The following is a 16,392-nucleotide window of genomic DNA, read 5'->3' on the forward strand; positions in this document are numbered from 1 at the left end:
AAGACTGCAATCATCATCTTGGATGACGTCTTATTGGTCTCAGATTTACGCTTTTGCGATGAAAACCAACGTGGTCGGAGTGTAGGGTTAGGGATATGCTTAAATTAAGACCACCATCGTAGTTTCGGTTGTTTGCTTGGCAACACACGTCTCACATGAAACTGATTGCTTCCTCTTTTTTCTTTCGCCTGAATTTTCCGAGTTTACGAATTTCCGTGGCCAAGCACAGCAGGGCTACCGCCGGCCAATCAGTCCTGGGTGCACCACGGCATGCCCGCCAAGGCCAGTCTTGGACACGATGCCCGCCAAGATCGACCGCAGGGTGAGCCTGTCCGACACTACGCCCGAGGTCAAGTCAGGTCGCCCTGGGAATCGGTGCTCCCATCGCACGGGAGAGCTGTCGATGCTGCAATTCGCTGCTGATAGCCCCAAAAGGTCCTGATCCAGCCGTCCTTGTAGTCCTTGTCGTTCCTTGTCTTCGCTGCTGTAAATGTCTGGCTTCGATCGCAAATCGCATACGTGCGGCAGCTCCAGCACCAGCCGGTGGGACCGATCCACACTCTGTGCATGGCCATTCAGCGACTATGGACTTCGCGAACTCATTACTCCGATAGCGCAGCTATATAAAGAGAGATCCGGTTGCCTTTCTCCTGAAGAAGCTGCGCCTCAGTCCCAAGTCTTTGGAAAGGTATCTGCTTTTCTCGGTCGCGAAACGGTTCACAATGAAGTTCTTCGCTATTGAGTCATCTCTCCTTGTCCTCGGTGCTGCTTCCTCTGTTGTTAATGCGGCTTCCATTCCGCGTGGTAACAGCGGTAACGCCAACCGTCATCATGTGGAGGTACAAGCCCATCGTGGAGGTTTGGGCATGAGAACGGAGAGCTCTCTCTGGGTAGGGTTTGTTATTCTATTTCCCTCCTGCATCGGGATATGTATAAACATGACTGACTCTTGGAATTAATAGGCTTTCGCAAACGCAATGGTCAGCTTCCGTCGCCAGTGTATTAACTCATAGAAACATGTCATCTCTGACTTAGGACTGTTGTAGGAATTGGGCGTGGATGTCCTCGAGATGGACACTGTTTTTACCAAGGACGGGATTCCGATGATCTGGCATGATGTGAGTCGACACCTCCGGTTAGAGCAATCGCCGTATTTAGCAACTGACATTCGACTCGAAGCATTATATTTATGACACAAAGTGTCGTGGAGACTTTGTGGGCTCGTATATCGCTAACCTGACTCTTGCTGAGGTCAAGTCTATGAGTTGTGACCTGCAGCTGCAGGCCCATCCTCAGGCTGAAGGTACGTGTAGTGTCTTTATTTACCTCGGTGGACTACTCTGACCACACACTATAATCAGTATACACGAACACCCGCATTGCCACTCTCGAGGAAGTCCTTGATCTGGTCGATTGCTACGGCGACAAGACGATTGGCATCAACCTCGAGACCAAGCTCGACCCTGAACACCCGAACGAGACCCTTCCGTTGGACAACTACATCAATGATATCGTGCCGATCCTCCAGAGACGTGGCTTCGCTTCCCGCACCACGATCCAGTCCTTCGACTGGCGCACCCTGATTGGTATCAAGCAGAAGTTCCCGGAAACTACAACCGTTGCCCTCTTGGACGACACGACCATCGTTCCTGTTAACGGCGCCTACCCGTGGCTTGGAGGCCTGGATCTGGCCGACTTCGGAGGAGACTGGGTGGCCGCGGCGGCGTCGATCGGCGCGTCGATCCTCAGCCCTGTCCACGGCACCCCGAGCAACATAACTGTCAACACACCGGGATACGAGCCCTTTGTCACTGAGCGTATCGTTCAGCGGGCCCACAAGCACGGCATGTCTGTCATTCCCTGGACGGTCGACTACGAAGTCACTATCGCCAAGCTGATCGAGGATGGTGTCGATGGCATCATTAGCAATTATCCGGAGCGTGTGATGTGGATTGCGAAAGAGAAGAGAGGTACTGTTGGCAAGCCCGCGTCGAGATACCGCCCTGAGTGTATGGCCGCTGCGAGCAAATAATCATAATGACTGCTTTAGATCATCAGGTTCTAGAAACATCGGATTTGTTCGATAGTTCCCGCCAGAATTAGCCAGGCAGTGTTGGATTTGCGGGAGTGATGGGAATCAAAAAGAAACGGAGGGAAACTAAAAGTAAAACGGTACTAATTTGCAATTATTCGTAATAGAGTTATGTTTCTGTGGTGGAACTCAAGTTCAGAGTTTTTTTGGCCGGAATTGCATTCTGCTTGCTTGGAGCACCTAATATTAGTTGAAGATTCGTTCGTAAGCAGCCCCAAAAAAAGCTCCTAGGATTAATAGGTTAGCTTATTATGGCGATGTACGATGACGAGCAGAACATCCTCGATTTCGATGATAGACACCGAAAATTACGAGATCGTGTTGCATACTATCGACATATCTTCCAAGCACTTTCATGCGCTTTCATTACAAATACATTTCCATCATCAATCCTGACCGCCTCTGTGTTACTCAGAGTGGTCAACTCATATAAAATCCAGCCAGACCTAAGACGGGCGATAAGGGCGTGCTGAGCGCGGCGCTCGTGGGTCAGTGCTAGGGCTGTTGCGAATACGAATTCGGCAGTTTTCCCCTATATTCGTATTCGCTATTCGACTATTGGAATACAAATATCGATAATTCAATTTTGTATTCGAAAAAATAGGAATTAAGGTCGAACAATATCGACCCCCGAATATTCGTATCATTCGCCGCTGGGGGATCGGCCGATATCGTATCCGACACCGATAATCGTTTTAATAATATTCGCCAAGTCGAATATTGTCAACAGCCCTAGGACTCAGTGCTCAGAGCATGAGCGTCCACACTGGGCCGGCGCTGGATAGCATGACCCGGCTGAGAGAGAGGAAGCGCCTTAATTCCAAAGCAGTCAGGACATATCTACGTAACCTACCGCTCGTCAGAACCCACTGAATAATGATGAGAAGCGATGACATTTAAGGGTTCCTGAAATCATTCGTGATACTCGCTGGGTTAGGGAATTTAGATCTTGCAGCACTTTCGAGTCAATCAAACACACGAAAGATAATACGACCAAAACAAGTCTACACAGGTGAGTTACTAGGCGTCTATGTAGCGTGTTGAGTTGGCTCGCCTAAAATCCAGTAGCTCTTGGTGGCATCGTAGCGTTAGAAGAGCGACCAATACAACGGGGTGGCATGCCTGTACTTTCTTCAAGTCTTGTATTCTTGTAATAAATTTGTTTATTCAAGTTTGCCTTTTAGTCCAGTCTGTCCCTCCTCGAGTCCGTGCTCTCGAGTCATCCCGTTACACTACTTCGTGCTTCCACCTGTCGAGTCACGTCTTGTCTATCAGTCATGTCGGGATCATCTTCTTATGTCAAGCAGGCCAAAAATAGTTTTGGGCTTAAATGTCCGAAAATAGGCCGAGCGTGATCGCACTCGACCGTCCTGGATTCGGGGGCAAAATAGTTGGTCCCCAGAACCCGAGCAGTTTCAGGATCCCAAACTTTTCTACAGTAATTGGGCCATTACTATTCGCCGTAGTGAAAATTACCTTCACACTAAGTAAAAATGGCTCCACTACCAACACAAGGGTAGAGCGGCGACTAGTAAATCTGAGATTGCTTTGTTCGTCCCCTCAGGACCCGCATCGAAAGCCGACTTCTGCGAGATATCTCAATGTCTATGAATCTCTGTAGCCGAGTAAGTCGACCTCCTAAAAATTGGTTAGATAATTTGTATGGAACTGAATGCGTGCATATAACCAATGATGAATAGCTGCCTGTGAGTGACGCATGGCAGGTAACGTGATCGGCAAGCGTGAGGGATGCCTTGTGCTCACGTGCAGTTCCCCAGACCCGCGAAGCTGAGGGGGGGGGGGTCCTCGGCGCCTTCACTTCTTCTCCCTACCTCTTCCGGCATGCCCCCAAGAATCGACGGCATCATGAACAGGAGTACAGGACCTCATGCATTCTGGGGACATGTTTGCAACGTTTGCTTGGAAATCATGTTATATAAGCACTGAGAACCCTAATATTTACCACCTACCCACCAATTTGAATACAAATAAAAAATGTGATAAAAGATAGCCAATCTATAAAACGTACATAAATCACAAAATTGAAAGGAAAAGGAAAAAGATAACCATTCTCTTCCTGATGACCTGCTAGTTCACTGGCCTCCGGCTTGTTTATTTAAACATCACTCAAGTAGTTCCGCAAGACATCCTCCGGGACTTCCTGCAAAAGATAATTGGGAACTCGTTCAAACAACTCAAATGAGGTCATCTTCAGGAAAGTGACTTGCTCCTTAATCCATGGCTCAATTTCCGCTCTTGTTGGCATTTCACCTTGTTGCTTTCCCTTGTCGAGTTTCTCCAACGCGGTATCGATCCTGTCTCTCAATCGCTTCAATTTATACTCGAGGTACACGTTCCAGAGTGTCGGTTTATCATCATTAACCGGGTCGACGCTTCTCAAAGTTGTACAACTATCGTCTGCGTCCGGGTCTGCGAAACAGTAACTTGTGACCATACTCACCCTTTCTGGGCAGTTTGTCGCTCGTAATGCTGCGTGCTCTGTACGGCCGCCTTGCATGAGAACCGCACCGCCAATCTTTGCGCCTCGAGCTTTGATGATTGATCCATCAGCCTTCTTGATGGCGGTCTCACCACCCTCCATTGTGCTCGTATCGCTCAGCATAAGCACACAGACCACTGGAACCATATCTTTGTGCCATGCATCGACCGGAATATGGTCATATTCAGATTTTGCAATGTTGGCTGCAGCCTCTGATGGCGACAGAGGTTTACTAGGTTCTTCCGTGTATTTGTAAACACCAGGAAGACCCTCATTACCCAGTTGAACGTTAACGTACCCGAGGTCTTGCTCTCGCGGCAAGGGCTTTAGGGCAGCACCGAAAGCTTCATTAATCGCAGCTTGTGTAGCTGGGTGATGCCACGCCTGCTTTATAAACGTCGCCTCCTATAATCTATTTGTTAGTGTCTCTCTCGCAATCTTGTAAATCTGGCTGCGGTACGTTTTCATGGTTTGCATGGCCTGAGATATAACAAGGCGCACGACTCCATGATCTCATGTACTTGTCAAGAAACTCCTTTCGAAATAGTTCGCGGCGCATCATCCGCACTCCTTCTTCAGAAAAGAGCTGAAAGGGTTCCGTAAAGCAAACGTTCGGGGCATTCTGAGGTCTAGGAAGTCCAAGCTCCGTAAACGAGTAACGCCTGGAGGGTGATTCAAATGCAAGATGGATCGCTGGATCGAAGTTGGGTATATAGAAAGCATCTTTAGAGAGAGGACCTATCGTCGGTGCCTTTATGGGATATTGAGGCAAATCATTGTCTGAAGTAGCCATCATAGACGAAGAGCTTCCGTCTGCATCACCTCTGTCTTTTCTTTTCTTCTGCATCAATACATCCTTGGGTGCAATTCTCGTCGTATATATACTTTTAATTGGTTTCATATTTACCTCGTCGTACTTGAATGAGTTTGCATTTTGGGATACTAGCAGTCTAGCACAAGATTACAGCTGGAACCAAAGGCCTAATTTGGGAATACCTATGAAACAGTCAAGCGTATGGATATTTTAACCGTTTTGGGAGCCTAAAGTGTATCTGTGATACATACGCTTATCAGTCACTCTGTGGATGGGCAAATATCAAAATTGGCCGCCAAGGTTTTGCAATATCAAAAATGGCCATTTCGGCAGTACTCGTCGTACCAAATACTTTTTGCGCTAAACCTTATAATTAAAATTCCCAGTAACTTAGTAAGTTTGCACTATACCTAAGGTCAACCTAAAACTTTACTATAAAAAATTGTTTCCCAGTTTTTCCCCTAACTGGGAAACAATTTAGGGGAAACAACTTAGGTGAAACAATTCTTTTTTACTCACATAATTTTTCGCAATTGTTAAATAGACTCGGCGCTAGAATTAGAGTTTACATGGAATTGTCCAGTGGTAGCTCTCTAAAGCAAAATTTTTCGCCTTCTATCAATAATTTAGGTTGTACAGGTACCCTGCGCGGCAGGTTACATTTTTGATATTTGCGCTCTTGGAGTTGCACAGCTCTGAGGTAATTATCACATGCATTGGCCAGGCCGATCCGCCGTTGGCGTTAATCCCTTGTATCATGCCGGTGAGGCACAAAATATCGCCATATTAGTGTATTTTATATCATCCAGAGATTCGCAATTAATATAGTAAAGCATAGAGCCTTACTGATAAGTACAATCGCCCACGAAATGAAATACGCGTAATAGATTTTACACTATAGACTGCGAAGTACAATATTTCCGTGAATGCACACTCTCAGCTGGCAGATTACGGGTTGCAGCTCATTACAGCAAATCCTCGTTATAACACATTTCGCATGAGATCTACATTTAATCTTTCTTACAGGTACAAGTCAGGTTATTATATAACAGACCCGCGTCCCGCTAGAATACTTAGTCAAGTTATCATTAAAGTCTATTCTTTTATTTTTCGCTATTCATGGGCCGGTCGTCTTCCTATGGAAAAAATTCCTCTTTTTGGTAGCAGGTCCCCTAAGGCGTACACCAAGTGGATAAGGGTAATAGCCGAGATGCAAAGGAAAGTCATGGAGAGTAACAACCATTGGGACTAGCGTAAACCGACGTACTCTTCCGTCAGTACCTAAGCCACACCGCCTACAGAACACTTTAACATAATCGCATTCCATCTTCGAACAAGGATAATACGTCAGACCGCATTATTAGAGGGATTTAGCAACACTTTTTTTTTGATACCATAACGGCGCCTTCTGCCTAAAAGGGTTTCCCTAACCCTTTTTACACGCAAGTTATGAAATTTCAATTTTTGACTTTTACACATTTTTTATTTACTTAGATTTTGAGTTTTGGAACGCCTAAGATTCGGAACTAAAACACCGCGTCTCGTTCATCCAACAATATTCAGTCCTATAAATCTACAAATCTGCGAACACCATTTAGTCCATCATGCACAATGCACGCCAACTATCTCCTACTCGTCATCGTCAAAGGGTTAGGGTCAGGGTATGGCTGGACGTATGACGCTAGGCAACCTGTTCAGACCTCTCGGAGCGCGGAGTTGCAACGCGTCCTGGCTGAGATCCAAACTCAGCAGCCCGATCGTCCCAACCGCCCAGCAATACCATATGATGGCACTGTTAGTTTCGATCTCGACAGTATGGACGATGACAGAGTGAAGTACAATTTCAGATTTACGAAATCTGAGATCTACGAAATTCTGCCTCACCTTCGACTGGATCAAGTCCAATGGACTCAGCGCGTCCGTCAGAACCCTTGACGGCCCTTTGCGTCCTTCTTCGCCGCCTCGCGTATCCGATTAGGTACGGCGATTTAGCCAACACTTTTGGGATGTGACCAAGTTGGCTCTGCTGCGTGTTTCGCGACGTCATTGCCCATTTATTCCGACGATACTCTCGGAAACTAGAGTGGGACGCGCGCAGGCTGACGCTGGACTGTCTGATGCAGTATGCTGAAGCAATCGGAGCGAAGTGTGGCTACCGTGGTGTCTGGGGCTTCGTTGACGGCACTTTGAGGCAGATCTGTCGCCCCACGCGAAATCAAAGGATCGTGTACTTGGGCTACAAAAAGATGCACGCCTTTAAGTTCCAAGCAATCGTTACGCCGGATGGACTGGATGGACTGGTCTCGTCGCTGATGGGACCCGTAGAGAGGAAGATTGGCGACTGGAAGTTGTGGAGGTTATCAGAGTGGAAGTGAAGGTCCGGAACGTGTTGCGAGGACTACCCAGGAGTTACAGCGGCCTCTATGTCTATGGAGATCCAGCATATGTCGGTGGCTATGGGGTAATGGGACCCTCATCAACATTCAATGCTGAAATGTCCCGAGTTAGGATTCCAGTCGAGCAGATTTTTGGACTGACACTCCAGCGATGGACATCTAATGGGATTAAGTACCCATTGAAACTCGAATTGTCTCCTCTGGCTGCATTCTACATGGTGTCTGTATTGCTCACAAATATAAAAACCTGCTTAGATGGACGAAATGAAGTTTCGGACGTGTTTGGGTGCAAGCCGCCATCCTTAGCTGACTATTTGCGGGAGGAGGAGGATGCAGACGACGTGGAAGATGCGGTGGATGCTGGTGAGATAGTGGAGTAGAGGTGGGATGTACGGACGTGAAGGGGGAAGGGAATGGCGGAGTGGGTGGTGCAAAATTGAGTGTGGTCAAAACCAATTAATTTCCATCTCTGTGTAACAAAAGGTCTAGAACGGATCGGACGCTGTCCTTAAGCTCCTGGACGTTGTGTTCTAGCCGATCGAACTTTTCCTCCAGGTCACGCTCATTCTGGACAACGATCGGAGCAGCGATCAGCTTGTCGATGCTGCGCTCGAAAACGCTCGTTGGTGTGTAATAGCACTATCCCAAAAGCGGTCGGGACGGCGTCGGTCATGCGCCGTATCTTTGTTTTGATGAGATTGGGTTCTTTGTGTATATCCTTGTTTGTGAATATCCTTGTTCTAAAATTAGTTGAACAACGGGAGAGGCAGGTATAATAAGACCCGTCTGGCGCTGCCTACTGAGGGGGCAGGCTTCAGTTGAATTAATATGTTACATTAACTTATTCTCTGCACCACCACTGTGATTTCTCCTGAATAACCTTAGTGCTGAACGCACATAATAATTGCTGACAGCACATTACAACAAGACTGATGACCCTAATGAAGGAGTGGGCGTCTCCGGCAGAAAGACATCGCTATCAGGCGTTAAGACGACTCAGAGAACTCGCGGTCAAAGTTAACCATTATAATCCATAGATATATCAATGGTTGAGTGTTATGATCTATGGACAGTTAAATACAAGGAGAACTAGGAGTTTATAGAAATGCGGAGGAGAAATACACGCGTCGCGCATTCTATTTAAAGTTTACCCCTGCGATACGCGATATCGCTACCTCCTTTATCGTATCGCATATCGTTTATTATCACATACTATTGCGATACAGTATCGCGATAGGCTTATTATTTACAAGCCTGCAGTTCCGCTTACCCTTATTCTTTTCCTGGCATCAGCGGTCTCTTCTTTCACATATTCCTCATCCATCTATTGGTCTTCCTCTGAAACAGCTTTGTCCGCCCGCGCAGCAACCGTAGGCAACGTCCCAAAAAAGTAACATACGAAACGCCGCAACAACAAGTAACGTTCAAGTCCTATGTACCCGCGAAACTAGTACTTGATTGACTATATGATGTGGTGCAATAACCATAATGCGACGAAATAGCCGAAAGTATAATAATGCTTATAGTAAGACCTGAGGTGTCTCCTTATTGACTCAATTGCTAATATGCAAACAAGATTTGTACTTCCTTAGGCGAAGGATACCCATTCAACCTGGAGTAAAGCTCTATCAGGTCAGCATGACGTGCCCGTGAGGTCTTAGATGAACTGTGGTCGCATAAGCGCGGAGCCGTACCTCTGTAAATGCCAGTGTGATAATGTGCGTTATGCAAGATAGCGTATGGATACCAGGAGTGGAATCGGCGAGCCACTTATTGACCGTCTGGATACTCTGGACTTTATGGAACAGAAATGTGGACTCGAAGGCAGCCAGGTGCCCGATACTGGATGCGTAGTGCATTCCGGCAATGAGGAGAATGTTCCGAAGCGCAACTGGGCTGTAAGATACTGATGCAATGCTGCCAGATGTGGTCAGACCGCGGGCGCCTTGTTACATGCATCTGGCACATATTCCAAGACTCACCAATCGTCCATGGGGTTCTTTGGCCTTGCGTCGAGTGCGTCGCCTACTTTACAGACTCTTTGACGACGGTCAACAGGATACCGACTATGCGTCTGTAATGGGTTCTCACAGTTCCCTGAATTTTGTACTTACAGTAATAGAGAAGTTCCTTGCACCGGAGTGGCATAGCAATCGGCAGTACGTCAAACACATCCAGAGGATTCCCAGAGACGACCTGCCAAGGCGAGGCTACCGCTCTCCCGGCCACTGCCAACGCTTCATCTTTCTGCCGGGCCGTCGGTGATGTAGACGCACTCTGAGAAGCGGATAGGACCTGGATGGCCCACGGTGCCTGCTCTCCTGGCCGAGCTTGGGCCCTGCGCTCGCGTAATGGTACCGCCACCGGTCTCTGGCAGTTGATCTTCCGGATCACGCAGTTTGTGCTAATCGAGGGCAATCAGCTTCCGAACCCCGACTTGGTGACATGGCATGGACTATCACAACGACAGGCGAGCCATGCCGCAAGAGACATCGTCACAAACTACTCGGTGATGGCTGCCAATCCCTTGGGGCAGCAGGAGGCGAGTCGCACTTACCAGAACGGGCGTCTCTCGTCGCAGCGGATGCGCCTCTGCCGGCAATTGATACACCCGGTGCGACTCCGTGTCCAGAATCCTCGGGGCTGCTTCCTGTTGGAATTACCCCGGTTCTCTTCACTAGTGATCTTGCCCATGGTCTCACCCGTGGTTTCGGCCATCCATACAACACCACACGTTGATACGGGGTGGTCCAATCGCTGACAATATCCTGCCGTTTGTGTCAGCAAATGAGGCCAGGCTGTGATAACGAGGTTAGTAGTTAGTCGCAATGTCGTCTTTGTCGGACGTGTAAGTGTGAGGAATGAATGGAGGCAATGTTTGAGGTGAGTGCTGAAATGATAGCTACTAGTGACACGGAGGGAAGCCGAGCGACCCATCGGTGTCTTAACTAACTGTGGGCGGACGCTATGGCTAGTCGGGACGAATACGCGCGCCGAGATTACGGAAGCCCATGGAGGTTGCTGTTGCTTGCCACTGGGTCCGCTTTTGTCCATGATCGCTTTTACCACCTCTACGGCGTCCCTGTTTCCGCCTGCTGGCATACGTATGAGCCTATCTTAGGGATATAGTAAAGAGTACTGTCGTTACGGCTGAAACAAAAACTTGAAATTAATTTAAATTATTTCTTACATCAGCTGACAGCGCTTATTTGCACAGTTTGCTTCTTGATAGATGATTCAACCGGATCTCGCTCCGAGCTTGCGACGTAGCTCTGCACTACAAAGTATCCATGCTCATACTGGCCCATCACTTTGAAATACCCTTCATGACTCGCTATCATTGTGCGCACATATTCTCGATCCTGTTTCGCTAGACACGCTCACTCGCGATCCGATCGATTGATGCAACCTTGGCCCTCAGCAATGCCAGTCGGACTTTCTTGTCAAGGGTCCTGGCACTTGTTACCCAGTTCTCTGACAGTTGGGCATACTCTCTTAATCGCAAAGCGCTCGCCTCAATCTCGTCCGCGCGAGTAAGAGCGAGCCGATAAGATTGATTATTCTCAACCTCAACCGCGTTGTTCATCAACCGCTGCAAGTCATCGCCTGGTGCATGCCGCGACATTTCGGTGTCTGCAAAATTGAATTAGCTTCATCCAACTATGACTTTTTGTTTTGACAGTTCTAGTATATATGCATAGAATTTGGACCAATTAAAGCACCGACAGGTCTAGTCAGTTGGTGTCGGGAGGAACTGTAAGTGTGATGCTGCCGCACTGAACAGAAATAATCTCAATGCCCAATCTCGCACCGTGCCTAAACCCTTAGTATTTGTTTTGGAGTTCAGAATTTCTGTGCCCAGTTAAGTCGCATTTCCGGTCTTCTGCAAATGCGTACTCAGAGTTTAAAGAGATTTATCATGTAATATGTAACAGGGGTAGGGCTGCTCCGAATATTCGCAACAGAGGATTGTTATGGGCATTGGTAGCGTAAGTGCTGTCAAAAAGAGTCAGGTAGCCTCGTAGGCGAAGCTTGATGATGTTCTCCCTTGCAGCAAATACGAAGCCGTCAATTTCTGCATCAGCGTTGCTGACTGCTAGTCTTCGGACTAAATAGTTCGATCGGGTCGATAGAAAATCGATAGCTTCGGTGATATCTAGGGCTGCTCCGAATATTCGCATTTGCGAATATTATTCGGCGAATAATTATTCGCACCATTTTGCGTTGCGAATAACGAATAACGAATATTATTCGCAGGATGTCCCCGCAACGAATAAAATTGCGAATATTATTCGCCGAATATTCGTTATTCGCATATTTATTCTATTTATTCGCAGCCCCTGAAACCTTAAAGTGCTCATAGTTTATTACGGTTCCAACACAAGAAGAAGCAAAGGCATTAAGGCACAAAACGACAAGCAAATGAAAGGTGGAGGCATAAACCACCAAAGGAAAGACGCAAACCACAAAACGCAAGACTGACGCACTGTAATATGTACCTGGTAAAAGCACCCTCTCACTAGGTCACAGAGCAAGAAAAGTGCGCAGCTCGCTATCAATTTACTCCTTACATCACATTGAGCTGGAAGGCTGTAAGAGGCCATATTGGCTCTTGAAACTGTGAATTAAATTTATTATTAGGGGGCATCCCCTGAGCACGTGATTAGATGCGAATATTCGGCGAATAATATTCGTTATTCGCCGAATAAATTACGAATATTATTCGCACTGCTCAGGATTTGCGAATAAAATTGCGAATATTATTCGCAGCGGTTGGGACTTGCGAATAACGAATACGAATAATGCCGATTACTGCGAATATTCGTATTCGGAGCACCCTTACCCTGACCCTGACCCTGACCCTGATATCTTCTTCAGCAGTTATACTTCTATTGGGGGCGGGCGCATCTGGATTCTGCGTTAACGCCTTCAACTGTAAGTTTATTACTTCTTTGTTTGAGAACTTGCCGACCTTCCAGTGATCTAGTTTCTGACGCCGCCTTGATTATTTCTGAGGGTCTATACAACTTTTGGGCCTCTGCTGAAAAGTGCTTTCGAACAAACTCATTGCGTTTGATCTGATCAGAACGCTCTAGGTCGTGATTGTGCTGTCCTTTGGGCTCAAACCGGTATGACAACGGGACTTCATTGACATCACATGTAACACGAACAATTAGTCTAAATGGACATTGTCCTTCCTTTCGCCGCGGCGTGTGTCGACATAAGACGTTCAGATTACCTGCCCTGGCGGCTTGTCGTCGGGGTTCGCGATTTTTTTTGTCATGAGAAGCCTTTCCAAAAAGGCGGCACTCATAATACTCTGCCCTAACATTATTCTTGTTTAACTGTCCCGATTTTGCACGCTTATATATGTTGGCTGCAAATGGAAAGTATTTCTTGAATCTATATAATGATTTAGTCATGCCTCTACTCTACTGTATTTTCTTATCTGGGCCTACTCTTCACTAGTGAGAGTCAAACCGTCTTGAGGATTGAAAAGACGCTCTCTCCAGACTTCGACATCAGCTGGGATATTTAAAAAAATTGCCTGGGCCATTATATGTAGCAAACAATGTGGATGTATTACCAATAATAGCGAACGTTGACGCGTTCGACCGCAACACGCGAGATCGCGTCGCGCCGGTAGAGCCTGCTACAAGGTTTAATTGTTCTTCCTTGAAATGCATAAAGTCATGTTTTGGCACCATTTTACGGGAAGTTTTTGGAGTTTGGCGGCCATCTGTTTGGCAAATTTGCTCCGGGCTTAACAGAATAGTGTCGTCGAGAGGATAAAGCTAGACCAAAAAGGGAAAGGTCATAAAATCAGGTCAAAAGTTGGTCGAGCCGAACTTTAAATCTGAAAATGCGAAAATGAGATTTTTGTCGGCCGTTTAAGACGTGCCGTGTACTATGGCTAGGACCGGCTCGTGCTCAATATGCTGGAGAACCTTGCACCGAAGGTAGGCTCGCCTCATAAATATATGCCACTCATCTGCGATTTATTCCCAAATTGCTCATGGTGCTTCGAAAATAGGAATAAGTGTCAAAAACAGGACTACGCTGTCGACAGCATAGCAACATCTGTGCATTTTCGCTTGGAGGCCGATTCCAGTTACAACATTCATGTGTGTTCGGTACGTCAGCGCTACAAGCCAAAGCACGAACTAGTTATGTGAATTTTGGATTTGGAAGACGGAAAATTGGTCATTTCGGATCGGAGTATCGGGCGCTTGATAATTGGTCATTTCGGATCGGAGTATCGGCTCTATAAATTGGTGATTTCGGATCGGAGTATCGGCTCTCTGGCTGAGATCAGGGACGCCATTGCTAGAGTCGATTAGCGGGTCCGGCGCCGAAATGCTGAGCTAATTCAATATTCGAATGAAATTGCTTGAATTCACCTATTCAATGTAAAGCCCTCGATATCTGGACTTGCCATTATAGTATTTTAACTTGTTGCCTACTAATCGATTAACTTCCATGCAAGAATGGCACCAATGCAGCTTATTTTCGGCGCCTCTAGTTTTGGTGAGAGTCGGATCCCGACCACTGAAACCGCAAAATCATTCTTAGATGTACTAAAGAAATATTCGGTTAAGCAAGTTGACACAGCATATATTTATCCAGGCTTCGATCAGATGACTGCGTCCGAGCGAATATTAGGTGATCTCGGCGCCGGTAGTACTGAAGGATTCGTGATCGACACTAAAGCTGACTGCTCGGCTCCCAATTGTCAATCCTACGATAACCTCATGAAGACAATTCCAGAGCAAGTCTCGCGCCTTGGAGTGCAATCGGTTAATATCTTGTACTTACATTTCCCGGACACGGCGACGGCATTCGAAGAAACACACCCCGCACTGAATGACCTATATGTGCAAGGAAGATTCAAGTATTTGGGACTGTCGAACTTCAAGATTGATCAGGTCCAAGTCTTCCTGGACAATGCTGAGAAGCGCGGGTGGGTGAGGCCTACAGTATATCAAGGAATGTACAATATAGTTGCACGACGAATTGAGGAAGACTTGCTTCCATTTTTGAAGGAGAAGGGGATTGTCTTTTATGCTTACTCGTAAGTCACTCTATTTCGTTCAGATTGCGGTTTGCTAATATCTCTTTGTTAGTCCTCTCGCTGGAGGCTTCTTCTCCAATATCAAGCGCGGCGAGGCTCCCCAATCCGGGAGCCGATATGACGCTGACAGCAGTGTTGGACAGCTATCGCAAAAGACATTTTACAAGGACAGCTACTTCGCAGCAGGAGACAAATTGCGTGTCACTGGTGAGAAGTTTGGCCTAACTAGCAATGAGATTGCATTCCGTTGGTTGCTGAATCATTCCTTTATATCCAGCAGCGGCGATGCCGGAGTGCTTATTGGTGCATCGCGGATATCTCAGCTGGAGGAGAACCTAAGGAATGTCGAAAACGCTGCCCCTTTGCCGGTGGAAGTCCTTAGAGTCGCTGAGGAGCTTTGGGAGCTCGTTGAAAAGGATGCTCCTTATTTCTCATATTTGGATAATAACTAGGTTTATGAGGCGCCATTGTATGTTGTATGTTAAAATGTATGTTTAATGTATGTTTGAGCGTTGAACATCGGATGCCTGTTATTCTATTCTAGTTGTGCTGTAGTCCCTGTTAAATAGGAAAGTAATATTATGCCTTGCTATAGATTGGCCTCAAGTCAACTCTCTAACCATTACAAGCTAGATCGTCGCCGCCAATAATACTACTAGTTAAGAGCTTGGAATCTCGCCACGGCAAATTCACATACGATGCTAATTATGGCTTGAATTTTGCGTGAATAAGCCGGAACCAGTGGAGGTATCAAGCCTCCAATGGCAAGGAACATTTTGCTTTTGATGGCAGTGTTCTGGACAAGGTAATTTCTGCAATCGAGAATTCCGTCGCTGATGCGATGATCTCCAATGATGCTGACAGCGAATATAAGCGAGATAACAGGCCAAGCTATGAAGAATACCCAGTCATTATCCACCAGGCACTCGGCCATCTATCACATATAAGTCTGATGGAATATGAGGGTATCTAAGTTCACGCCATTAGTGCTCTTTTGGGCCATGCGTGCTTGGTCAAACAAAATATCAGTTCTCGACAACAATTAGTGATGTTTCATTTCTTCGGGACCATATATGGCAAGGGTGTTTCGAAACTGGAGAAAGCATTTCCAGACTATGGAAAATTTTTCTCCCGGGAATATGTCCGGTCGAGGTCGCAAGATCAAGTCCCTCTTGGCATATCAGTGTCGCCGCCGAATGTCATAACTTTTTCCGATTCATACGACGTCCTCACTAGTCTGTCCATCGTCGGAAGATTCACATCTGAACCGAGATCTATCCAAAGTATATCGGCATCCATGACCGTCTCGTCATTTCGGAAAAGACCTGCTATCGGTATTTGAGTGCCTTGAGTTTCCGCAAAGCCGTCCATCCGATCATAATGGCCATGAACACGATGATTTCCAGTAATACCGTAACAAATGGTCAAAGAAGATGATGGAATCGCTATCCAAGATGCGGGATTATGATCAAGACGGGATGGTCCATTTGCCGAACCATCAAGTTGGCGAGGAAGAGA

General features: G+C 46.8%; 5 protein-coding genes across 5 annotated transcripts; 3 read left to right on the forward strand and 2 right to left on the reverse strand.

Moving 5' to 3' along the window:
- Positions 1 to 620: 620 nt before the first annotated feature.
- On the forward strand, positions 621 to 2,188 carry POJ06DRAFT_82943 (PLC-like phosphodiesterase). Its single transcript, XM_056191624.1, has 5 exons — positions 621 to 890; positions 963 to 980; positions 1,047 to 1,118; positions 1,180 to 1,303; positions 1,362 to 2,188. The coding sequence occupies exons 1-5, from the start codon at positions 723 to 725 to the stop codon at positions 2,030 to 2,032; spliced, it is 1,053 nt and encodes a 350-aa protein (XP_056044300.1). The 5' UTR covers positions 621 to 722; the 3' UTR covers positions 2,033 to 2,188.
- A 1,718-nt stretch (positions 2,189 to 3,906) lies between these two features.
- POJ06DRAFT_249662 (uncharacterized protein) lies at positions 3,907 to 5,626 on the reverse strand. The gene is made up of 2 exons (XM_056187188.1): positions 5,053 to 5,626; positions 3,907 to 4,997 (listed from the first exon to the last, which is right to left on the reverse strand). The coding sequence occupies exons 1-2, from the start codon at positions 5,491 to 5,493 to the stop codon at positions 4,209 to 4,211; spliced, it is 1,230 nt and encodes a 409-aa protein (XP_056044301.1). The 5' UTR covers positions 5,494 to 5,626; the 3' UTR covers positions 3,907 to 4,208.
- Positions 5,627 to 6,795: 1,169 nt separating this feature from the next.
- POJ06DRAFT_82980 (uncharacterized protein) lies at positions 6,796 to 7,606 on the forward strand. Its single transcript, XM_056191625.1, has one exon. It carries the CDS (start codon positions 7,018 to 7,020, stop codon positions 7,339 to 7,341), a length of 324 nt encoding a protein of 107 aa, XP_056044302.1. The 5' UTR covers positions 6,796 to 7,017; the 3' UTR covers positions 7,342 to 7,606.
- A 1,713-nt stretch (positions 7,607 to 9,319) lies between these two features.
- On the reverse strand, positions 9,320 to 9,834 carry POJ06DRAFT_249665 (uncharacterized protein). The gene is made up of 3 exons (XM_056187189.1): positions 9,785 to 9,834; positions 9,497 to 9,719; positions 9,320 to 9,427 (listed from the first exon to the last, which is right to left on the reverse strand). Exons 1-3 carry the CDS (start codon positions 9,793 to 9,795, stop codon positions 9,410 to 9,412), a joined length of 252 nt encoding a protein of 83 aa, XP_056044303.1. The 5' UTR covers positions 9,796 to 9,834; the 3' UTR covers positions 9,320 to 9,409.
- Positions 9,835 to 14,134: 4,300 nt separating this feature from the next.
- POJ06DRAFT_82995 (NADP-dependent oxidoreductase domain-containing protein) lies at positions 14,135 to 15,433 on the forward strand. The gene is made up of 2 exons (XM_056191626.1): positions 14,135 to 14,874; positions 14,927 to 15,433. The coding sequence occupies exons 1-2, from the start codon at positions 14,291 to 14,293 to the stop codon at positions 15,324 to 15,326; spliced, it is 984 nt and encodes a 327-aa protein (XP_056044304.1). The 5' UTR covers positions 14,135 to 14,290; the 3' UTR covers positions 15,327 to 15,433.
- The last annotated feature ends 959 nt before the right edge of the window (positions 15,434 to 16,392 follow it).

Source organism: Lipomyces tetrasporus (genome assembly GCF_029532465.1).
Source record: "Lipomyces tetrasporus strain NRRL Y-64009 chromosome Unknown POJ06scaffold_4, whole genome shotgun sequence".
In the NCBI taxonomy this organism is placed as follows: Eukaryota; Fungi; Ascomycota; class Lipomycetes; order Lipomycetales; family Lipomycetaceae; genus Lipomyces; species Lipomyces tetrasporus.